Source organism: Neofelis nebulosa, chromosome 15 (genome assembly GCF_028018385.1).
Source record: "Neofelis nebulosa isolate mNeoNeb1 chromosome 15, mNeoNeb1.pri, whole genome shotgun sequence".
Lineage (NCBI taxonomy): Eukaryota > Metazoa > Chordata > Mammalia > Carnivora > Felidae > Neofelis > Neofelis nebulosa.
In genome coordinates, this window is record NC_080796.1 from 35,018,405 (window position 1) to 35,037,078 (window position 18,674).

The window sequence follows — 18,674 nt, forward strand, 5'->3', positions numbered from 1 at the left end:
TCACTCAAATTTATTTCCAAGTATACGGAGGTCAGTATAGCACAGTGGTTAAGACTGTAGGCTCTAGAGCCCAATTATCTGGGTTTGAATGCTAGCTTTTCCACTGTATCACTGAGAAAGTTACTAAAAAATTACTAAAATGCCTCAGCTTCCCCATTTATAAAACAGTAATGAATATTATATGACATAATACACATAAAGGTCTTAGTATGGTGATTGACCCATGGTGGTGAGTACTCCCAATGAATATAAGCCAGCTAAAATCACTCTCCTGGCCATAAAAAGTCACTTTCATGGCTCAGGTACTGCTGAGTGTCAGCTATTGATAAAAATAATGGTGGCAATGATGGTGATGTTGATGACAGTTTTACTTTTTCACTTGAAATGTGTTTAAATTTAGAAGGAGTTGAGCCAACATGTTCTTTTCATGTTCCTCACTTTGCAGATTATGTGGGAACAAAAACAGTGACTTGCACTGATAAAGTAATCCATGAAACGAAGTGCTCTAAGTTACTGCAGTTCACCATTCACTATCACAGCCAAGCAGGCACTGGCAGCGATCAGAATGTTTCACCCTTTATTAGCAAGTGGTAAATACAATAACTGTACCACAGCATAGGCTGCTGTTCTGGTGGGACTACTTTGACTTCTCTCATAGGACTGGTAGACAGAATCTTGTCTGAGATGGTCTATTATTTGTCTAAATTCACAATATAAAGTGCCATGAATTGAGGGGGAAAGGCATCAGAACCTTTTTTTAATGTTTATTTTTTGAGAGAGAGAGACAGAACACGAGTGGAGGAGGGGCAGAGAGAGAGGGGAATACAGAATCGGGAAGCAGGCTCCAGGCTCTGAGCTGTCAGCACAGAGCCCTGTGCGGGGCCCGAACCCACGAACCGTGAGATCATGACCTGAAGTCGGACACTTAACTAACTGAGCCACCCAGGTGCCCCAAGGCAACAGAAATTTAAAAAATTTTTAGTTTATTTATTCTGAGGTGGGGGGGGGGGGAGGGACAGGCAGAAAGGAGAGGGAGAATCCCAAGCAGTCTCCACGTTCTCATCGCAGAGCTCAAAGACTCATGAACCGTGAGATCATGACCTGAGCCTAAATCAAGACTCAGACACTTAACCAGCTGAACCACCCAGGCATCTCAGGCATCTGAATTTTTTTCAAGCAAAACTGGAAAATGTAAAAGTTGAAATGACCAGTCGAATTCTAATGGCATCATTACACAGATACAAAAAACCGAGGCCAAGGAAGTTCAAGTACTGGGGGGTCATTAGGTAGCACAGGTTGGAGACATAAAATGCAAAGTTTTCAAGTGTTGAGTGTGTGTATTTATTACAACTTCACTTGAAATTAGGGTGTAAGGAACTCTGCTTGCTTTGGCTATGACCTTGGGGCAGTGATGCAAAACTCATCAACCACTGCCTACGTCACACAGAAGACAGAATGTGGAAGCCAACCTACCTGAAAGATGCATAATTATCCAGATACTGACCCTGAGTGATGACAGCTGAAGTTGGGTCATTTAGATGAAAGAACACATCACCGAAGTCATTAAGGGGCATTGATTAAAGTCACTCTAAATTCAACAGCCATTGGCATCTTTAAGATCCATCTCTGCTATGAGATTAGATTCCTGTGCATTCTTTGATTCTGACAAATGAAATTTTCCTCAAACTAATTTATTTGTGCATCTTATTTTTTTAAAGATACACTGCAAAGAAAACCAAGGATGTGCATTTACATATTTGAAAACTATCTTCTCAACATCAAAACACTACGGCCATTTAGCTAAATATCATACAAGGTTTTCTCACACGTGGTAAGGATAGATATAGTTCACTTAGCTCAATATTTATAAAGTAAAAAGAGGGTTGGAGGGCACATCAGAGTCCAGTACTTTTTAGGCCGATTTTCTGCAAACTACTTGTAAATTTTCCAAAGGTAACAATGGCATAGCCCCTTCATCTAGAAAGGTGGAGTCTAGAACTAAGCCCTCAACCATTAGGAGGTTCACTCGAAATTTATGGTGAAACGTATATACGCTACTTTTTTCAACATCTGATGCAATATAGGTCAGAGGTTACAAGTGCCAACACTGTAGCCAGGCTTTGTGGCTTTAAAACCTCACTAATGCCACGTACTCACCGCATGATTTAAGCATGTTATTTAATCTTTCAATGCCTTGCTTTGCCAATCCAAAACTGGGTATCTTTTTTTCAGTTGATTCCCAAAGTAACTTTCTGGAAAAGGTGTTTTAAAACTTATTTATACCAAGGCTCAGAAATGTGAAGTGAAACACATAGAGGCTAATCAAAAGTGGCACAGCCAGTGTTTTCACAGAGATCTGTCCGACCTCAAAGTCCTGGCTTACTATGGAAATGAGCTGCCTGGCCTTGGGTACAACCCACCACCCCCTGCCCCACCACAGACACACACACACACACACACACACACGCACAAATAGATCCACCTGTTTTATATCTGTTTGAAATTCGTAAGTTTATTTTAAAGAAAAGATTCCAGAGGGTGGGAGAGGTGATGTGTGGAGGGGATGTGATACCCACTGTTCCACAACATGCAGCATCCTAACGTCTTAATTTCTTGCACACTCTCTTTGGACCTTGAAGTGAAGCATGAGCACAAAAAAAGAGAGATAATTAGAAGTCTTGATTTTGTCCTAAACGTCAACTCTTAATACATTTTTCCCCTTTCTGTAATCTTTTCACAGCTGTGAGGACTACCCGAGGTTAAGTCCTTTTTAGTCTGAATTCAGTCTGGTAGAAAGGCTAACCCTGGAAGGCAATAAGACTGTCTCAAAGACAGCTCAGAACAATAGCTAGAAAAATTCTATATCCTTGTTTCTGCAGCAATTCAGAGTGTATAGATGGAGAATATGGGAGGATATTCCACTCAGGAGAGGGAAGTGGACTGAAATGCAACTGTACTTATGTTAGCCTGCTACAAAGCCTGCCCACGTTGAATTAAGGAGAAAGAACTTTTAGGCCCCATCTCCACTATATGTCCACAGGTTAGAAACACAGATCCAAAGTGAAAGCAAGTAATATAGAAAACTAGAAGAGAAATATCATCTTTAGACTCCTTTAAAATTATACCTCCTACTCCTGGTCTATTTTTTTCCCCACCGCTATATAATTAACATGTAACATGCTGTATAATTTAGTTCCGTGTTAAATCTCTCTCTAGCTTTTTGTCTGTTTGTCTGATGTATTCCAAACATCTAGATACTACTTAATAGCTGCTCAATAAATATTTGCCAAGAGAATGAATGAATGAACGAATAGGAAGAGTGCATTTCTGAAAATGGTGCAGAACCCAGAATATGTTTGGAAACCGCAATAGGAGACAATAAATCATTAGATTATAAATCTGGAGCCTAAAGCCAACAAAAAAAAATGAGTTTACTGGCATCTAAAGACAAAATTAAGTAAAGAAAAAGAGATGGGGGAGGATAATATAATATTGAAAGGAAACTGTGCAACTGCAAACTTAAAGTCTGTATTTAAGACAATTAAGGAGAATTGAAATAGTAGGAATTCTAACCATTGCTTAAGCTTACAGAATACAAACGAATTTCCAGATTTACAGAAAAAATAAAGGTAGAAAGAATTTTAAAAGGCACATAGTAGAGAGAGAACATTGAGAACAAAGAACGGAACAGCACAAAAAATTGTCAGTGTCCGTGATGGTGGAAAAACATAATCATTAGAATAGAATATTCAAAAATAAAATTAAACAAAGGTTAAAAAACCCAACAAAATAAATGAATCCAGTGCAAGATTAAAAGAAAATCTTTAATTCAAAACAGAGGCACTTATGGAAAATAGGTTACCAATAAAGGAAAGAATATCAGGCCAGTATCAAACTTCTGTCTAACAGCAAATGTCAAAAGACAATACAGAAAAATCTTCAGGGTTGTGATGAGGAAAAGTTGTGATTCCAGAATCTGACAAAATGATCTTTCATGCAAGAAAGCCATTTGCAAACATGCAAATATTTATTCCACTCCTGTAGCTTCACTGAAAAAATTGTCTCTCTGAGGATTTATATAAGCTAATAATTGTGAGATAAACCCTCCTAATGACAAGGTATTTAAATGATATGCTGAATTCTTTCTCTCACAGTTTAAGTGACACATGTTGGATCTCATGCTGGATTATACAATAATTAGATGACTGGATCACGTTGCCTGGAGAAAGTATACAAAATTGTTCTTTCCACTTTACAAAGGTAAAGCACCACAGCATAACAAGTAACCATTCCAAATGACAAGTAGATTAAGGAAGGACTTTCTGTATCTTTGAGGTTCATAGTAAAAGATCTGAGGGGCACCTAGGTGGATCAGTCAGTTAAGCATCTGACTCTTGGTTTCAGCTCAGCTCATGATCTCACGGTTTCGTGGGTTTGAGCCCTGTGTCAGGCTCTGTGCTGACACCGCAGAGCCTGCTTGGGATTCTCTCTCTCCCTCTCTCTCTCTGCCTCTCCCCCACTCTCACTTTGTGTCTCTCTCAAAATAAAAAATAAACTCAAAAAATTTTAAAAAAGATCTGAGCCACTGTTTTTAGTTTATTTATTTATTTATTTAAAATATGAAATTTATTGTCAAATTGGTTTCCATACAACACCCAATGCTCATCCCAACAGGTGCCCTCCTCAATACCCATCACCCACTCCCTATTAGTTTTTAATTTGCAAGACTAATAACCTATTTAATGACAGACATACCAACCAGCTTAAATTTATAATATCCATAAGGATCATGTTAAATATTTCCAAAAATCAATGATTAGGTATGATATCAACTTATGTCAACTACATCAAGTAAGCACACACTGCAACATGACTATAAAAAGCATAATCGTATCTAGTTACTTTCTTTTTTTATACATTTGTGCATTTTTCTTTTAATCATATACTACTATATATGAGAAAAGACCAATCTATATATGCAATTTGATAGATAAAATAGTCACGATCATGGTTGTTTAAAAATCAAGCATAGCAAAAAGACTATTAAAAAATAGTACTGGATAAAGGAAACGTGAAATCTTATACATACATATCTATATATACACACACAAAGATAGATACAGATATATTATCTACATAGCCATATACACATACAGATATGTTACAGAACACTTAAGTATCCAGTATTGCACTGTTCCTCATGACAAAAAACTAATGACCATTAAAGGGGACAGAGATATGACATATCATTTAAATGGAATAATATGCAGCTGCTAAAACAATAAAGCAAATCTTCAGGACGTGATGAGAAAAAATTTGCAGGACATATTACACAGAAATAGCAAAGCAGAGAGTGGCTTTCACTTGCATAATAAAGGACCATGTATATATTAATCACACACACACACACACACACACACACACACACTTATATGTACGCCCAAATGATGTCTAGAATAATAACGAGAAATGGTAACAGTGGTGGCCTCTGTGTAGATGACGGGGGGAGGGGGCTCGGATGCAGGCAGAAGACTTCGCTGTCACGCATAGTTTTTACAATGCTTGTTTCTCATTTGTTTACTCATGTACCTGTACTCCTGATTTAAATTTTTAAGGAAAGGTATACAGCATTTGACTTTAAGAGAGCATACCATGAACTATTTTCATGCCCAATGTTGCCACATAAAAGAGTATTATTTCTTCTCTGTATTGACATAAGCAAAACACCTGTCTTGAGTTACCTTGATTTATATCTTTCTTAGATTTATATATTTTTATCTATGAGTTTTGAATGGCACTTAGCACGGTACGCCTTCAGACTTTCAGCAAACATTTATAAAAGTCAACCAGGAAACACTGCAGAAAGACAAAGAGTTTGTGAAACATAATGTATAATCAGGCCTATGCTTTTTTTTCTTTCGATTATTATCCATAGTAAGAGTATCTTTATTATAACAACCTCCTTTCTATTATCATAAATGTACCATTTCCACCCCCTAAAATATCCCCCAAAGAATATATTGACTCCTGTTCCTGGCAAGAAATTTTTTTCCCCCAAGTCTGAATTTTTGAAAGGCAGAAAGTCATGGATTGGGATTGGTCGTTCTCTACTTTTCTAAAATACAGCATTTTTCATCGTGGTTACAGAAAACAACTCAGAATACACAGGAGTTTGGAGAACTGAAAATATCTAACACTATAATATCACTCAGAGCTCAGCAATAGAATACGATTTTCTTATTTTAAGAACTGTAGTTTCATATAGTTTCCTTCTGAGCACTATCCTTAGTTCTCCAAGCGACCATTTAGTGTGCTAGCATCTACATGAGCATATTTTTGCTATGTTTCTAAAATGGATTTTTACCCATATAAATTTGAAGTACCACAAAATTTCTGAAGTACCACAAAAATTATATTTTACATCAGTCTGGAAACAAAAGTAGAAATTATCTAAGCCAATGGCTTTAAACCCTTTCTAGGAGTATGGATACCTTTGAGGACCTGATATACACTGTGGACCCCCTCTCCAGAAAACACGAAGCTTATCCATATGCCTTCTAGAAGTTCACGAGGCTTATTTCAACCTTCATTAGACAATGAGGGGAAAAACCAGTATATTCTTGAAAAATGATCAATATTTTGTACATGGTAGTTAAACATTGTTAAATATACTATCCTGTGAGTTTTCATAAAATCCTATGAGATAGCAAGCATGTTTATTATCATTCACCTATTAGGAAGCCATTTGAATATTCACATGTGAGGAAACTCAGAAAATGATGTGGTCAAAATCACACAATGAATAAATATTAGAATCAAATCTCAAACCTAGAGCTTCTATTTATGAACTCTGTCCTTTTTCCTTGCCTTACACTCTTTCCTTTAGTCCAAGGTTGGCAAACTTTTTCTGTAAAGGGCCAGATAGTAAATACTTTCAGCTTTGCGGGCCATATGGTCTCTGTTCTAGTACAAAGCAGCCAAAGATAATACTAAAATAAATGGGTGTGGTTGTACTCTAATAACTACATAGCAGGTGGTAGGCTGGATTTTGCCCACGGGCCACAGTTTGCTGACCCCTGCATTATTTTGCCTCTACACCAAAAATAACTCAATCTTTTAATTTATTTTCCTGGATTTAATGTTTTTATCATCATGATTCTGACTTTGTTAAACGATCATTACTAAAATACACGCTAATGGAATCCCTAAATAACATCACCAATAACAGCAGAATTTCTGCCTAAAAGCTAAAATTAGAGTTTTACATATTAATTTTTATGTTCATTTTGAGATTGTTTCATGGATGAAACCACCATGTGGGGACGTCGTTTGCGAACACAGTCTCTAATAATTCAACAGGAGCCAATATTACATATGAAAAATAAAAATTCCATTGCAGTGCTGGCATTAAGGGAGACATAGTTTGGAAAAGCAAAATGTAAAATATACTTTCTGTCAACGTTTAGTTTGTTGGAATATCAAGTAACCTTTAAGAAAGGGTATTCAGTGAGTGTATTTGTTTATAGCATTTATTAAGACTATCACCAAATATCTGGGTTCTTCTGAGCACAGGGTAGGATTGCATTTCCCCACTTACGGTCTTGAAGTTGGTTTGGCCCCCATGTCATGTGAGTGAAGACAGTGTGTGCACTTACTGAAGCTCCATGAGCCAGTGTGCAGGTTCCCATGCACAGTTTCCCATGCTCTGGTCCCTATGCCAAAGTGACCAGGAAAGGCCACGGAAAGAGGGACGAGTGTCACCCGAAGTCTCTGAGCTAGAACAGTAGGCAGGGCCCTACTGTTAATCCACACTGAAGATACAGTGTGAATAAAAAATAAACTTTTATTTTGTAAATCCACCAAGATGTGGGGATTGTTTGTTACAGGAAATAACTTAGCATATCCTAACTAATATAAAAGCATACATTTAAAAAATCATATAGCAAACAGATTCACACAAATATTAATCTTTATTATACTCAGCTAATAGTAATACCTCAAGGTTACATTATATACTATTTCAGTGATCACACTGTGGATTATCTATAGGTCACTTAAATAACCAATCAGCTCATTTCATTAAACCAAAATACACGTTAACTACATGAAGAAACTAGTCAAATCTGGCACTTAGCATTGTGATAATAACTGGTTTGAGCAAACCCTAATAAATTACATGAAGGCAAACACGATATGTATTATAAGAGTGAAAATGGGTGCATTCAAGGTGTAAGAAAAATGTATTTATTTCTATGTTGACATTAGTAATATAAATAATTGTGCAAAAAATAATATTGGCTTATTTTAACAATAAGGTAATAAAAATTACTCTAATAAAATCAGCTTACTCTAATGTACTGTCATTCAGGATGTAAACTATTTTCACGTACATAATCTTATTTAACCTTCACAATAGCTCTGCGAGAAATACTAGCCCCACTGACAAACAGGAATATTAAGGATAATAGAACAGCGACTAGATCGACAATACAACCCTAGCTAGTGGCACGAAAACCTGGACTTAGACTTTCTGCAGTGAAATCTGATGCCCCTTCTATTGGATCATTCCTTTAAAAAAGAGGGAGAAATATGTTCATCCTAAACTATACTATGTGAGTAAAACTGACGGAAGTGTCTACATAAGTATGCCCAGCACATTATTTAGCTGTAATACAATGTATATTAGGAAATCATGCCCAGATCTATTATTTTTTTTAACTTAAAACACAGCTTCCATTATCTACAAATGCCACTGAAATTACCTATGAAAACGCACATTCTTTGAACCAGCAATTTGGGCAGCTTATGACTTTCATACCCCTCCTTTCCTTTTTTTCTTCTCTTGCCGCTTGCCCTTGGAAATTTTACGCCTTGATAGCATAGGGGGGAGCCTAAGCGCATTAAGGGAGAGGTGAAACACATCAACGAAATTTGCCCATGTATTTGTTGCTTTTGTTTTGATAATAAAATTGAAAGTGGAAGAGTCTGAAGATTTGTAATTAATCTTTCAATTCTTCCTATTATCAGTGACTTTCAATTGTTCCTATTATCAGTGTTTCCCCCCACCCCCAATGGGATGTCAGAACCAAGAGTTGGCTGCGTGAAATTCCAATTTCCAGTTAGAATTAGTCACATGTACATTGTACTTCATATCCACCCAAACCACCATACTTGCACACGAACCTCATTTGGCACAGGTACGTCTTTTGTAAACATCATGCTACATTTACAGCACCGCTTAAATAACAATGCCAATTTTCCAAGAGTAAGTTTGCACAAGTCTAAAGAATTTCACACACACACAAAGGATTGGGAAGCAAACAAATATGTAGCATAATTACTAGCTGAAAGGAGACAGGTCCAGACAAAAGTTATTATCAAATGAATTATTTGAGGCAGTTACAAAAAGTGTTTTTTTTTTTTGATAATCATCTCTCCTAGTTTTAATCCCATTTAGAGCAGTGCTTGGATATTTGGTGGTCAGTCAGATGCTCTACAAAATCGATAACCCATGGTAAACCATGCTCCATGTCAGTGGTTGAGAAGGGGGAGAAGGCAAGAAAAAAGTGGATTCTGTATCTCTTTCGGGGCATGAACTTTGTGACAATTGCTTGCTTCCAATTTTGGAGTAATTTCTTGATCACAACATTTGACAGTGATAGCTTTCCAGAAGATTAAAAATAGGTTATTGCAAACTTTTCAAAAGTATGCAGAAACATATAAAAGCGTATTTTTTTCAGAGTACAAGCAGTTCCTGATGTGAACATACCCAACAAATGAACGACCACCATGCTATTATCATAGCCAGCCCTCCTCTTTCTGGGACCTTCAGTTTCTGTTAAACCTGTACTGTCTTGCTGTGTGTTTTCCTACTACCAAAACCAAACAAAAATGCTGCCTCACTCCCGGGAAGATTATATTCCTAATGTTTCTCAACCTCCTTCCAATCAGCACAGGATTCAAAGAACTAAGGGTTCTGAATTGAACTTCTTTGTGACTGATGTAACAAATCTATGCCCTGAGAAAAGATGACTAATCTATTTCATTATTTCTTTGGAGTCTACAATATATTTATGCAATAATTCTGCTTTATTGCTTATCAAATGTGATTTTGCACTCTGCAAACTTAACTACCATTCAGAAGATATCTTCTCTGAGAAATGCATGTTAACTTGGAAAAGAAATAAACCTATGTGAAGATTTTGAGTGACAGGAACATATGTTAATATCCTGAGATAGGCTCTATTTTCATTAATTTAAGTGGACGGGAGGAGAAACAGAATCAAAGATCCAAAACAATCTCTTAATTTCAACGTCTGTGTTTCAGCTGCACAAGGCCAGAATTACTTATTTTGGAAAAAATACTCATCCACTTTAACAAACTGGCATAAAGAAAAATGCGATGAGATTGTAGGGTCAGAACTAGAAGTCACCTTGCAAGATTGCCTTTTAAGCTGCCTAAAAACATTTAATTTTCCTTTAAAATGGGTTTCCGAAAACCAATCTGCAATGCTCTGAGGACAGCCGAGAGACTAGTGAAATGCCACAGAATAATGAGTGTACTACAGTAATAAGATAACACTCAACACCCAAAGCTTACAACAACATCATCCTCTGGGAGAATGCTCTCTGTCAAATTCTACACCACCGTTTCAAGTCTATTCATTTCCCAGTTCGGATTGCGGCTTCATGAAATCGCCAAACTGAACAGAAAATAGTAGGACAATTTTCCCCTCACTCTTTCAGTTGTAGTTTTCTACCATATCCGACAGAAACGGTGGACTCCCTGCTAAAGACATGCATAAGGCCTCCCAGTTTACAATATAGCCTCTGTCTTTCCCAAACTGACGTTTCTTTGATTTGGAACCGCTGGTTAAAGTGATTCTAAACCTTTAGGTTTTTTTTTTTCCGTTTTTTTTTTTTTTTTGGTTATTTGTTGTTGCTCTTTTTCTAATCAATTAGGCATTATGTTAAACAGGCGAAATAGGGGTTCACAGTAAATGTGTGGCCATCGTCATAACAGCTTCACCAACTGAATCTAGGTAAAAGCGAACTGAAGGCGGTGGGTTGGTTCAAAATACAGGAAAAATAAACATAGAAGCTGCATAACTGATTTCAATCTCTACACTGAAGTGGTAGAAAACAAGAGTCCTTTGTAAATAGGAGAACTGCCACTCCAAGGAAATGTGTTCCATAAGCCTCAACATGATGCTTGCAGGATCTTACAGTTGCTAGAGTCCACAGTGGTGCCCTTGTTATTTGCATTCTGACGCTCAGAGATGGTGACTGAGCGATAAGCTTGGGCAAATCCTGGCCCTGGCATTCCAATTTACTTTCCGCTGGGGAAAATCTCATTATATTTGAATGCCTTCAGGTAATAACATCATCTGACATCTTATTCTAATCTTTAAACCGAACTCAAAGTATTATCCATTGCATCATTTTTGCCAACATCGTAAGTGATCGTAAGTGATTTCTTATTAGCTTTCAAATAACTTGGAAGAGAAAACACGAGTAGTCCCCCTTTGGCTCTGTTCTTAGGGATAAGTGTGTTTCCATCAGCGAACTTTCTCTCTCTTTTTTTAATCACATATCTGTCGAGGTGGCGGCGAGGAGGGCAAAAAGCGGACAGATACATGATTTACCCTCCTCACCGCCACCTCCTTGGTTCAAGGCAACATCTTCGTTCACAGGGACTGATGCGACAACCTTCTCTCTGGCCTTCTTGCTTCTCCTCGCGCTCTCCGAATGGCAGCTGAGTCACATCATCCCTCTCATGTGCTTAAATCTTTCAGCGGCTCTTCCCACCGGATTCAGAATGTTGCCATGACTTCCTGAGTCCCAGACGCCCTGGCTCCTCTTAATCTCGCTAACCTTGCTTCTTCCTCCACGTCCTGCCACGGGGACTCATCCGTATCCCTTGAACATGCCCACGTCTGTCCCCCTCAGGCTCTCTGCCATTGCCGGCCCTCTCCCTGAACGCATCTTGGCCCTCTTCCCTACCTAGCTGCCGTCTTCTCATGCTTTGAGGTCACCTGCTCAGAGAGATCTTAAATCAGCCTCCTTCGGAACACCTCCCCCCACGTGCTCCCCCCTCTATCTACTATCACCACACATGAACTTCTTGGGTGGCATTTATTGTCATCAGTAATGGTCTTTTTTTTTTTTTTTTAATGTCCTGATTGATCATTCGTCTCTTCAGCCTTAATGAGAGCTCCGGGAACGAGTCTACCACCTTGCGTTCCTAGTCTGTCTGAATCAAAGAACAAACAAGCAAAAGTTGAGGGAAGGGTGACTAAAGTGAAGCTTCCGAATAGAACACAATGTATGAATCTTGGCCATTGAAAAAAATTCTTTTCACGGGCTAGACTAGCCCTGTCTGGGAGTTGCAAGCCTGCTGCTTAAATATTCATTTCAATACTCAACTTCTGTTAGTCACCAAGGCCTGTTGAATCCTGCAGCTAATTACTTCAACATTTTGTCTTCCTCTCTTCTTGCAACATCAACTCCAACCATCTCAGTGAACCCTCCCATCCTTCTGTGGGTCACTGAGACGGTCTCCTAATTGCTCTCTCAACTGTCAGTCTCCACGCATCCTCTTCTTGACAGATGCACCTTCTAAAGTCACTTGCAACCTGTCACTTCATTCTCCAAAACAACTACAACCACAAAAACCCCAAAACCAATGGATGTTCTGTCTTATTGTAGTAGGTCCCAAATTCTCAAAACTCAAATTATATTCAGCTGAATTCTTGCCATCTGAACCAGCCAATAATATTAACCGCTACTCCTTTAAACAATTCCTCTACTCTACGCAAATTCTTACTTTTCTATCCGCAAAATAAACCAAGCTCATACCTCTTTGTATTCTCGCTCAGCCGCAGACCTGGGAGGCCATTTCCCCCTCCATCGACCTCAACCAAAACATTTTCTTCAAAGCATAGTTCAAATCCAACTTCTCCAATTAAGCCTTCCGTCCCAGCTCCAGCCCACATGTACTTTCCTTTTGCTCAATCTTACTCCATTGTTTAAGCCACTGTTGCATATAACATTTGCTTATACAAGACTCATTTCTGTTATTCTTCAGCTATTTCATAAGTGTACATTCTATCTTCCCAGTTGGATTGCAAGCAGGGGCTGTATCTTTTATGTCCTGGCAGTGGCAGAAATAGCACTGATTCAACAGGAGCTACTTACATTGACTTGCTGATTTACATGGTTCTGAGGATAAATCCCTTCAAGTGCAAACAACAATTCTAGATAACTTGCAATTCCCGGGTAGAACATACTGTTCCCTAGCCCTAATCTCTCCCACACAGGCTCCCGGTGCCGATGATGTTCCCCTTCCACCTTCACTCACCTGGAAAACTCCTAATTCTCTTTCCAGTCTCCACTAAGATAACATTTACTCAGAAAAGACAAGTATCCCTTGTCCCTTCCTTATCCATCTACCTATCCCAGTATCTCTGTGACATGTAGCTCCTAGATGTTCCCATTAAATAGTCTTAACCCATAGCATGTGACACACTAGATTATAAATGACTGTTTGTCCACTGGCCTTCCTGACTGGTCTGTGTGCAACTTAGGCTCAACCGATTTATCTTTTATCTTTATAGCAGCAGAATGATGGTGCTGTATTATTTGTTGAATAAATAAATGAACAAACTAACAAAAAAGTTGGTCATAAAATCTGCTAAAAGAGCTATGAATGAGGGCGCCTGCGTGGCTCAGTGGGTTAAGCATACGACTCTTGACTTAGGCTCAGGTCATGATCTCAACGGTTCACGGGTTTGAGCACAACGTCGGGCTCTGTGCTGATAGTGCAGAGCCTGCTTGGGATTCTTTCTCTCCCTCTCTCTCTGCCCTTCCCCCCCTCAAAATAAATAAATATTTTTTTAAAGAGCTATTAAGAATGTGGTATAATAGGTCAATTTAGCATTATGTAATTTACAGCAAACCACAGCTCAGACCATTTAGAATGCCTATTTGTTATTAAATTCCAAAAATAATTGTTAAGCACCCCCTATGGATCAAGCATTGGGGATGCACAAAAGATGCAAACACAAAAAAATCCCTAACCTCACGGAACTACTTGCATCTTACTAAGAGAGGTGGGGAGGAATATGGTGTTTGCTCTGCATTGTAAAGCACACAAATGCTCTCAGTAGAAGGTTTCTTTCTGCAAGGATGCTGACACTGAGATGATGCCGGCTTGGACCAAAATGGCGGCAGTCTGAATGGTGAGTAGCAGTTTAACTGTGGATGTGCTCTGAGGTAAGAGCCAACAGAACTGACTGATGACTGGAAGTGAGGTTTGAGAATAGCGAAGAATGGACTGGAGCCTGTGCAACTGTGGAATGGAATTTGTGCAGGGTTTGGAAGCATATGAATTTGGAGAGTATGTAGATATATGAAGAGAAACTGTGAAATTAGGCCTTAAGTTTTAATAATCTGTTTTGTATCATTAAACTTCCCTTGGGCATATTTCCAATGATAATAACAGTCCCTTTGGCTTCTTAGGCAAATTGATAACACCAAATAGACGCATCTTGGACAACTGTAGCTAACACAGCTCCGTCAAGCACTGCCTGTTCCAGGCACCGTGTAAAAGCCCCTGTAATTTATTCTACAAAACTGTCTCAAATTCTTTTTTTTTTTTTTTTATTTTTTTATTTTTTTATTTTTTTTATTTATTTTTGGGACAGAGAGAGACAGAGCATGAACGGGGGAGGGGCAGAGAGAGAGGGAGACACAGAAGCGGAAACAGGCTCCAGGCTCTGAGCCATCAGCCCAGAGCCTGACGCGGGGCTCGAACTCACGGACCGCGAGATCGTGACCTGGCTGAAGTCGGACGCTTAACCGACTGCGCCACCCAGGCGCCCCTCAAATTCTTTTTTTAAATAACTAATGCAATGCAGCCAGTGCTAGAGGTTACAATGTCTGTGATTGTTAAAAACCACTTCAAAGCTCACATAATTATTGTCATTACAAAGATTAATAATTATACTTTGAATTTTATTGGATGATGACTTAAGTGTCAAAAGGACACGCATAAAGAAGCCAAAATTTTTATCCTGCCCTAGATCATAATCTGTTCTAAGGTCATAGGAGATGACCTTGACCTAGGAGTAAAAGACCATGGAGGAAGTGTGGGTGACCTAGAATGACTTAATCCACCTAAGACTAAAGCCTGAGATAGAACAGTAGAGAATGTGGGCTGTTGTCAGGTAGCTACCTAAACAACCTAAATAATCAGCTACTGTGCTTAATGGCTATAATTTGGGGTAAGGCTGGTAATAATGGTTTATTTTTTCATGTGTTGAAGTATATGTCTGCAAAACTTACTGAATTTGGGATTCAAGATATGAGACTGTTTACAAACATAGGATGCAACAGTAAGTCAGCATAATGACTAAGTCTCTCGCAGAATAATTTAGTGGTGGTCATGAAGAGTTATAACTTGGACTTTTGAGTTTTCATTGGGCAGAAACAAACCACTCTCACTGAGTCTGTGAAGTTTCTTTTCTCTTCTAGACTCTAAGTAGTTTACACAATAAACAGTTATTTCCATAGTAGAAATGGCCAAGATGTCTAAGCTCTGAGGTTAACCTGTCATTATGGTTAGAAATCCAGGTTGCCATTCTTCCAGATTTTCACAGCCATACCACTTTTGACCTAGCTGCTGGAAACGGAAAAGTAAATATAGTTCCTTGACCTCTCAACAAAGGCAAAAATCAACACGCTCAGGTATTTATCTCACTGGCAAGTGATCCAGCACAAAGAGTCATTATGGTGGATTTGGATAATGACAAGACTCTACAAATTTTTTTTTCCAAAGGAAGATTTTAAGCAAGAGTTCATCCATACGTTGTCTCTGTCCTCTTATTTAGGACTCTGATATAAAGTACTGATTTGAAAATCTTATCCACTTCATAATTTATCAATGGCATCACATAATAATATGAAAACTTTTAGAATCGTAATTCACACCCCAAAATCAGACATCAGGCCCATGAGAGGAAATCTCATCACAAGCATATGTCGAAGGGAAGAATTCTTCCACTTAAAATTCCTTCATAACTGGGATGAGTCATTTCCTTCTCTATCTTGAAAATTATGTTTTAAACCCACCTCCTTCCATGTAACAAGACAGCTGTAACCCTTCCTAATCCCCACGGCATGGCAAGCATGGATTGCTCTATGGGGTCTGTATTTATAGCCTCTGGATATTTCTTGGGCACTGAATGACTAACTACCAGAAGAAAAGTCATCTATATACACCCTCTCTGCTTCCTAGAAAGTGCTGAGTGTATGCACAGTCAAGCCCAAAAAGAGACCCTGTTCCACTATGAGGTCCTTTTTAGATTTTTATAACAAACAACATGAGTAGAAGGCAAACAGCGAGGGTTTAGACTTTAATTCTTTTTGTAATCTTCATATTTCGGTGTTGGTTTTTTTACACATGTGCACTACTGCAAACACAATATATTTTTAAAAATCCCTGAAGCAATCATGACAGGCAAGCATATAAGAACAGGGATAATCTGTTGAACTATAGAGTTAAAATTTACAAATTGGTAAAGGTCATATCAGATAAGAACTTCATGAAAAGAATGTCAAAACGGTACTCAAACGTTTTCTTTCTACACTAAAGAATCAAAGAGGCAGGAAAATTTAAAACCATTTGTCCCCCCCCCAAAATCATCATTTCAAGCCATTTCCTGACATCCCTATCCATTAGTCAAATGACTCAAGTACACTGCTTTTGGGGTTCATATGCACTTTAAACGTAAATTAGTATTCAGGTACAATAACGAATTCATTTCCACCATCCCTTTGTTCAACCCTTTCAACGTTCTTTTCAAAATCCATTTACGAAAGTCTAGTTTTCTACATGCTATAGACCAAATTGACCCGCCATAAAAGAAAAATTCAAACATGAAGTTTAGCTCACAAGCTGTACCAAGATTAGAAAACAAGATAAGTTGTCTCCTACCTATAGTTGTTATAACAGTGCCAGCAAAGAAGAAGGAACTTCCCAAATCCCAGTGACTGATTTGATTGGAGGTGTTTCCTAAAGGTATAATCCCTGCATTTATTGCTGCCACTATTTGCTGCAAGTTTAAAAAGAAATTTATCAGTACACATAAATCACACGGAGGCATCAAACAGCACATATTTCACCCTAGTTGACGAATTAGACAAAGAATCCATTTTAAGGCTTGCTTTTTCATTTGGAGTATACAATACAGATTAAGGCTTTCTACTAAAGAATTTAATAAGTTACATGATAAGAAAATTGTATTTGATATCAAGTGAATGGATCTGTATGGAGCATATCATACTGCACCAATATGCATTTGTATCTCTTCTGTTAGCATATTGAGTGACTTATTTGAATCAACTACTATTTTTTTAGGAAGCAACACAAAGCAAAAATATTGCACACTTACAATTTAAATAATATATGAAAGCTTCATCAAAAAGCAGGTTATTTCCAAAGTGCTAATCATTTTGAATGTTTCAGCCAAGCCTGGTTTGTGTATAGCTGTAGAGTGTATATAACAATAAGATGCTTTTTTAAAAAGGCAATAGCAATTCACTATCAAACTTAAGTTACTCCATGTATATCTAGATTCTTAGAATCTCTGCAGATTCTTTATAAATTCGATTACAATCTCATAGCATCACCAAAATATCACCAAAAGCCCCTAGATGAGAATCAACAATATTCATATAGGGACACTAGGATCTGGACACTGCCTTGAGTGGTAAGGAGAGGCAGACAGAAAGATGACATTATAATCTCCTAAATCATCAGATGTTGAGCAGAGGATAGGGATATCCAGAAGAACAAAACACAGAAGAGAACATGTTAGGAGAAAATTGTGTAGTAAAAGAGAGACATATGGATTGTAGGAAAAGGTGTTTTCTGCGTATAGTTTTAGAGATCTTTATCATTTAATTTCCAGATTTTAAAATTGGAAGGAGCTTCATTTGATAGACAAGGAAATTAAATACTGAGAGAGGTAAAGTGATTTGTTTAAGCTCAGTCTACTGGCAAGTGGACAAAAACCGCACTGTGAAAATGGAGGGCACTACCCCAGAAAGTTACCGTCAGATGGAAAAGAGCATGTAATCCAGAGCTGAAAATGCAATATAAAATTACATTTGTCTGATTTGTTTTACCTTATAAACTAAAACTTTAGTAGTTCTGTGTAAAGTTAATTAAATGGCTATGCTCTCTTAAAATTTTAAACAATATAGGGGCGCCTGAGTGGCTCAGTCAGTTAAGTGTCCGACTTCGGCTCAGGTCATGATCTCATGGTTTGTGGGTTGAAGCCCCGCGTCGGGCTCTGTGCTGACAGCTCAGCGCCTGGAGCCTGCTTCAGATTCTGTGTGTCCCTCTCCCTCTGCCTCTTCCCTATTTGCTCTCTCTCTCTCAAAAATAAGTAAACGTTAAAAAAATTAAAAAAAAATTTTTAACAATATATATTTATTATAAAAAATTTAGGAAAATACAGAAAGGCATAACAAGAATAATAAAACTTATCCACAATTCCAGACTCCAGAGATAAACACTGTTAATGTATTAAAGTATCTATTCCTGGTGTTTTGCTATACTTTTTACATGGTTGGATTTATGAAATGTATGAAACATATACTCTATTTTT

General features: G+C 38.0%; 1 protein-coding gene across 3 annotated transcripts in view; it reads right to left on the reverse strand.

Annotated features, from left to right (window-relative positions):
- KCNK2 (potassium two pore domain channel subfamily K member 2) overlaps positions 1–18,674 on the reverse strand; it is a 196,761-nt gene that overhangs the window by 69,450 nt on the left and 108,637 nt on the right. For all 3 annotated transcript variants that reach the window (XM_058700295.1, XM_058700296.1, XM_058700294.1), the window contains exon 3: positions 16,997–17,114. In XM_058700295.1, coding sequence (XP_058556278.1) covers positions 16,997–17,114 — 118 coding nt within the window. The remainder of the gene's footprint in view (positions 1–16,996; positions 17,115–18,674) is intronic.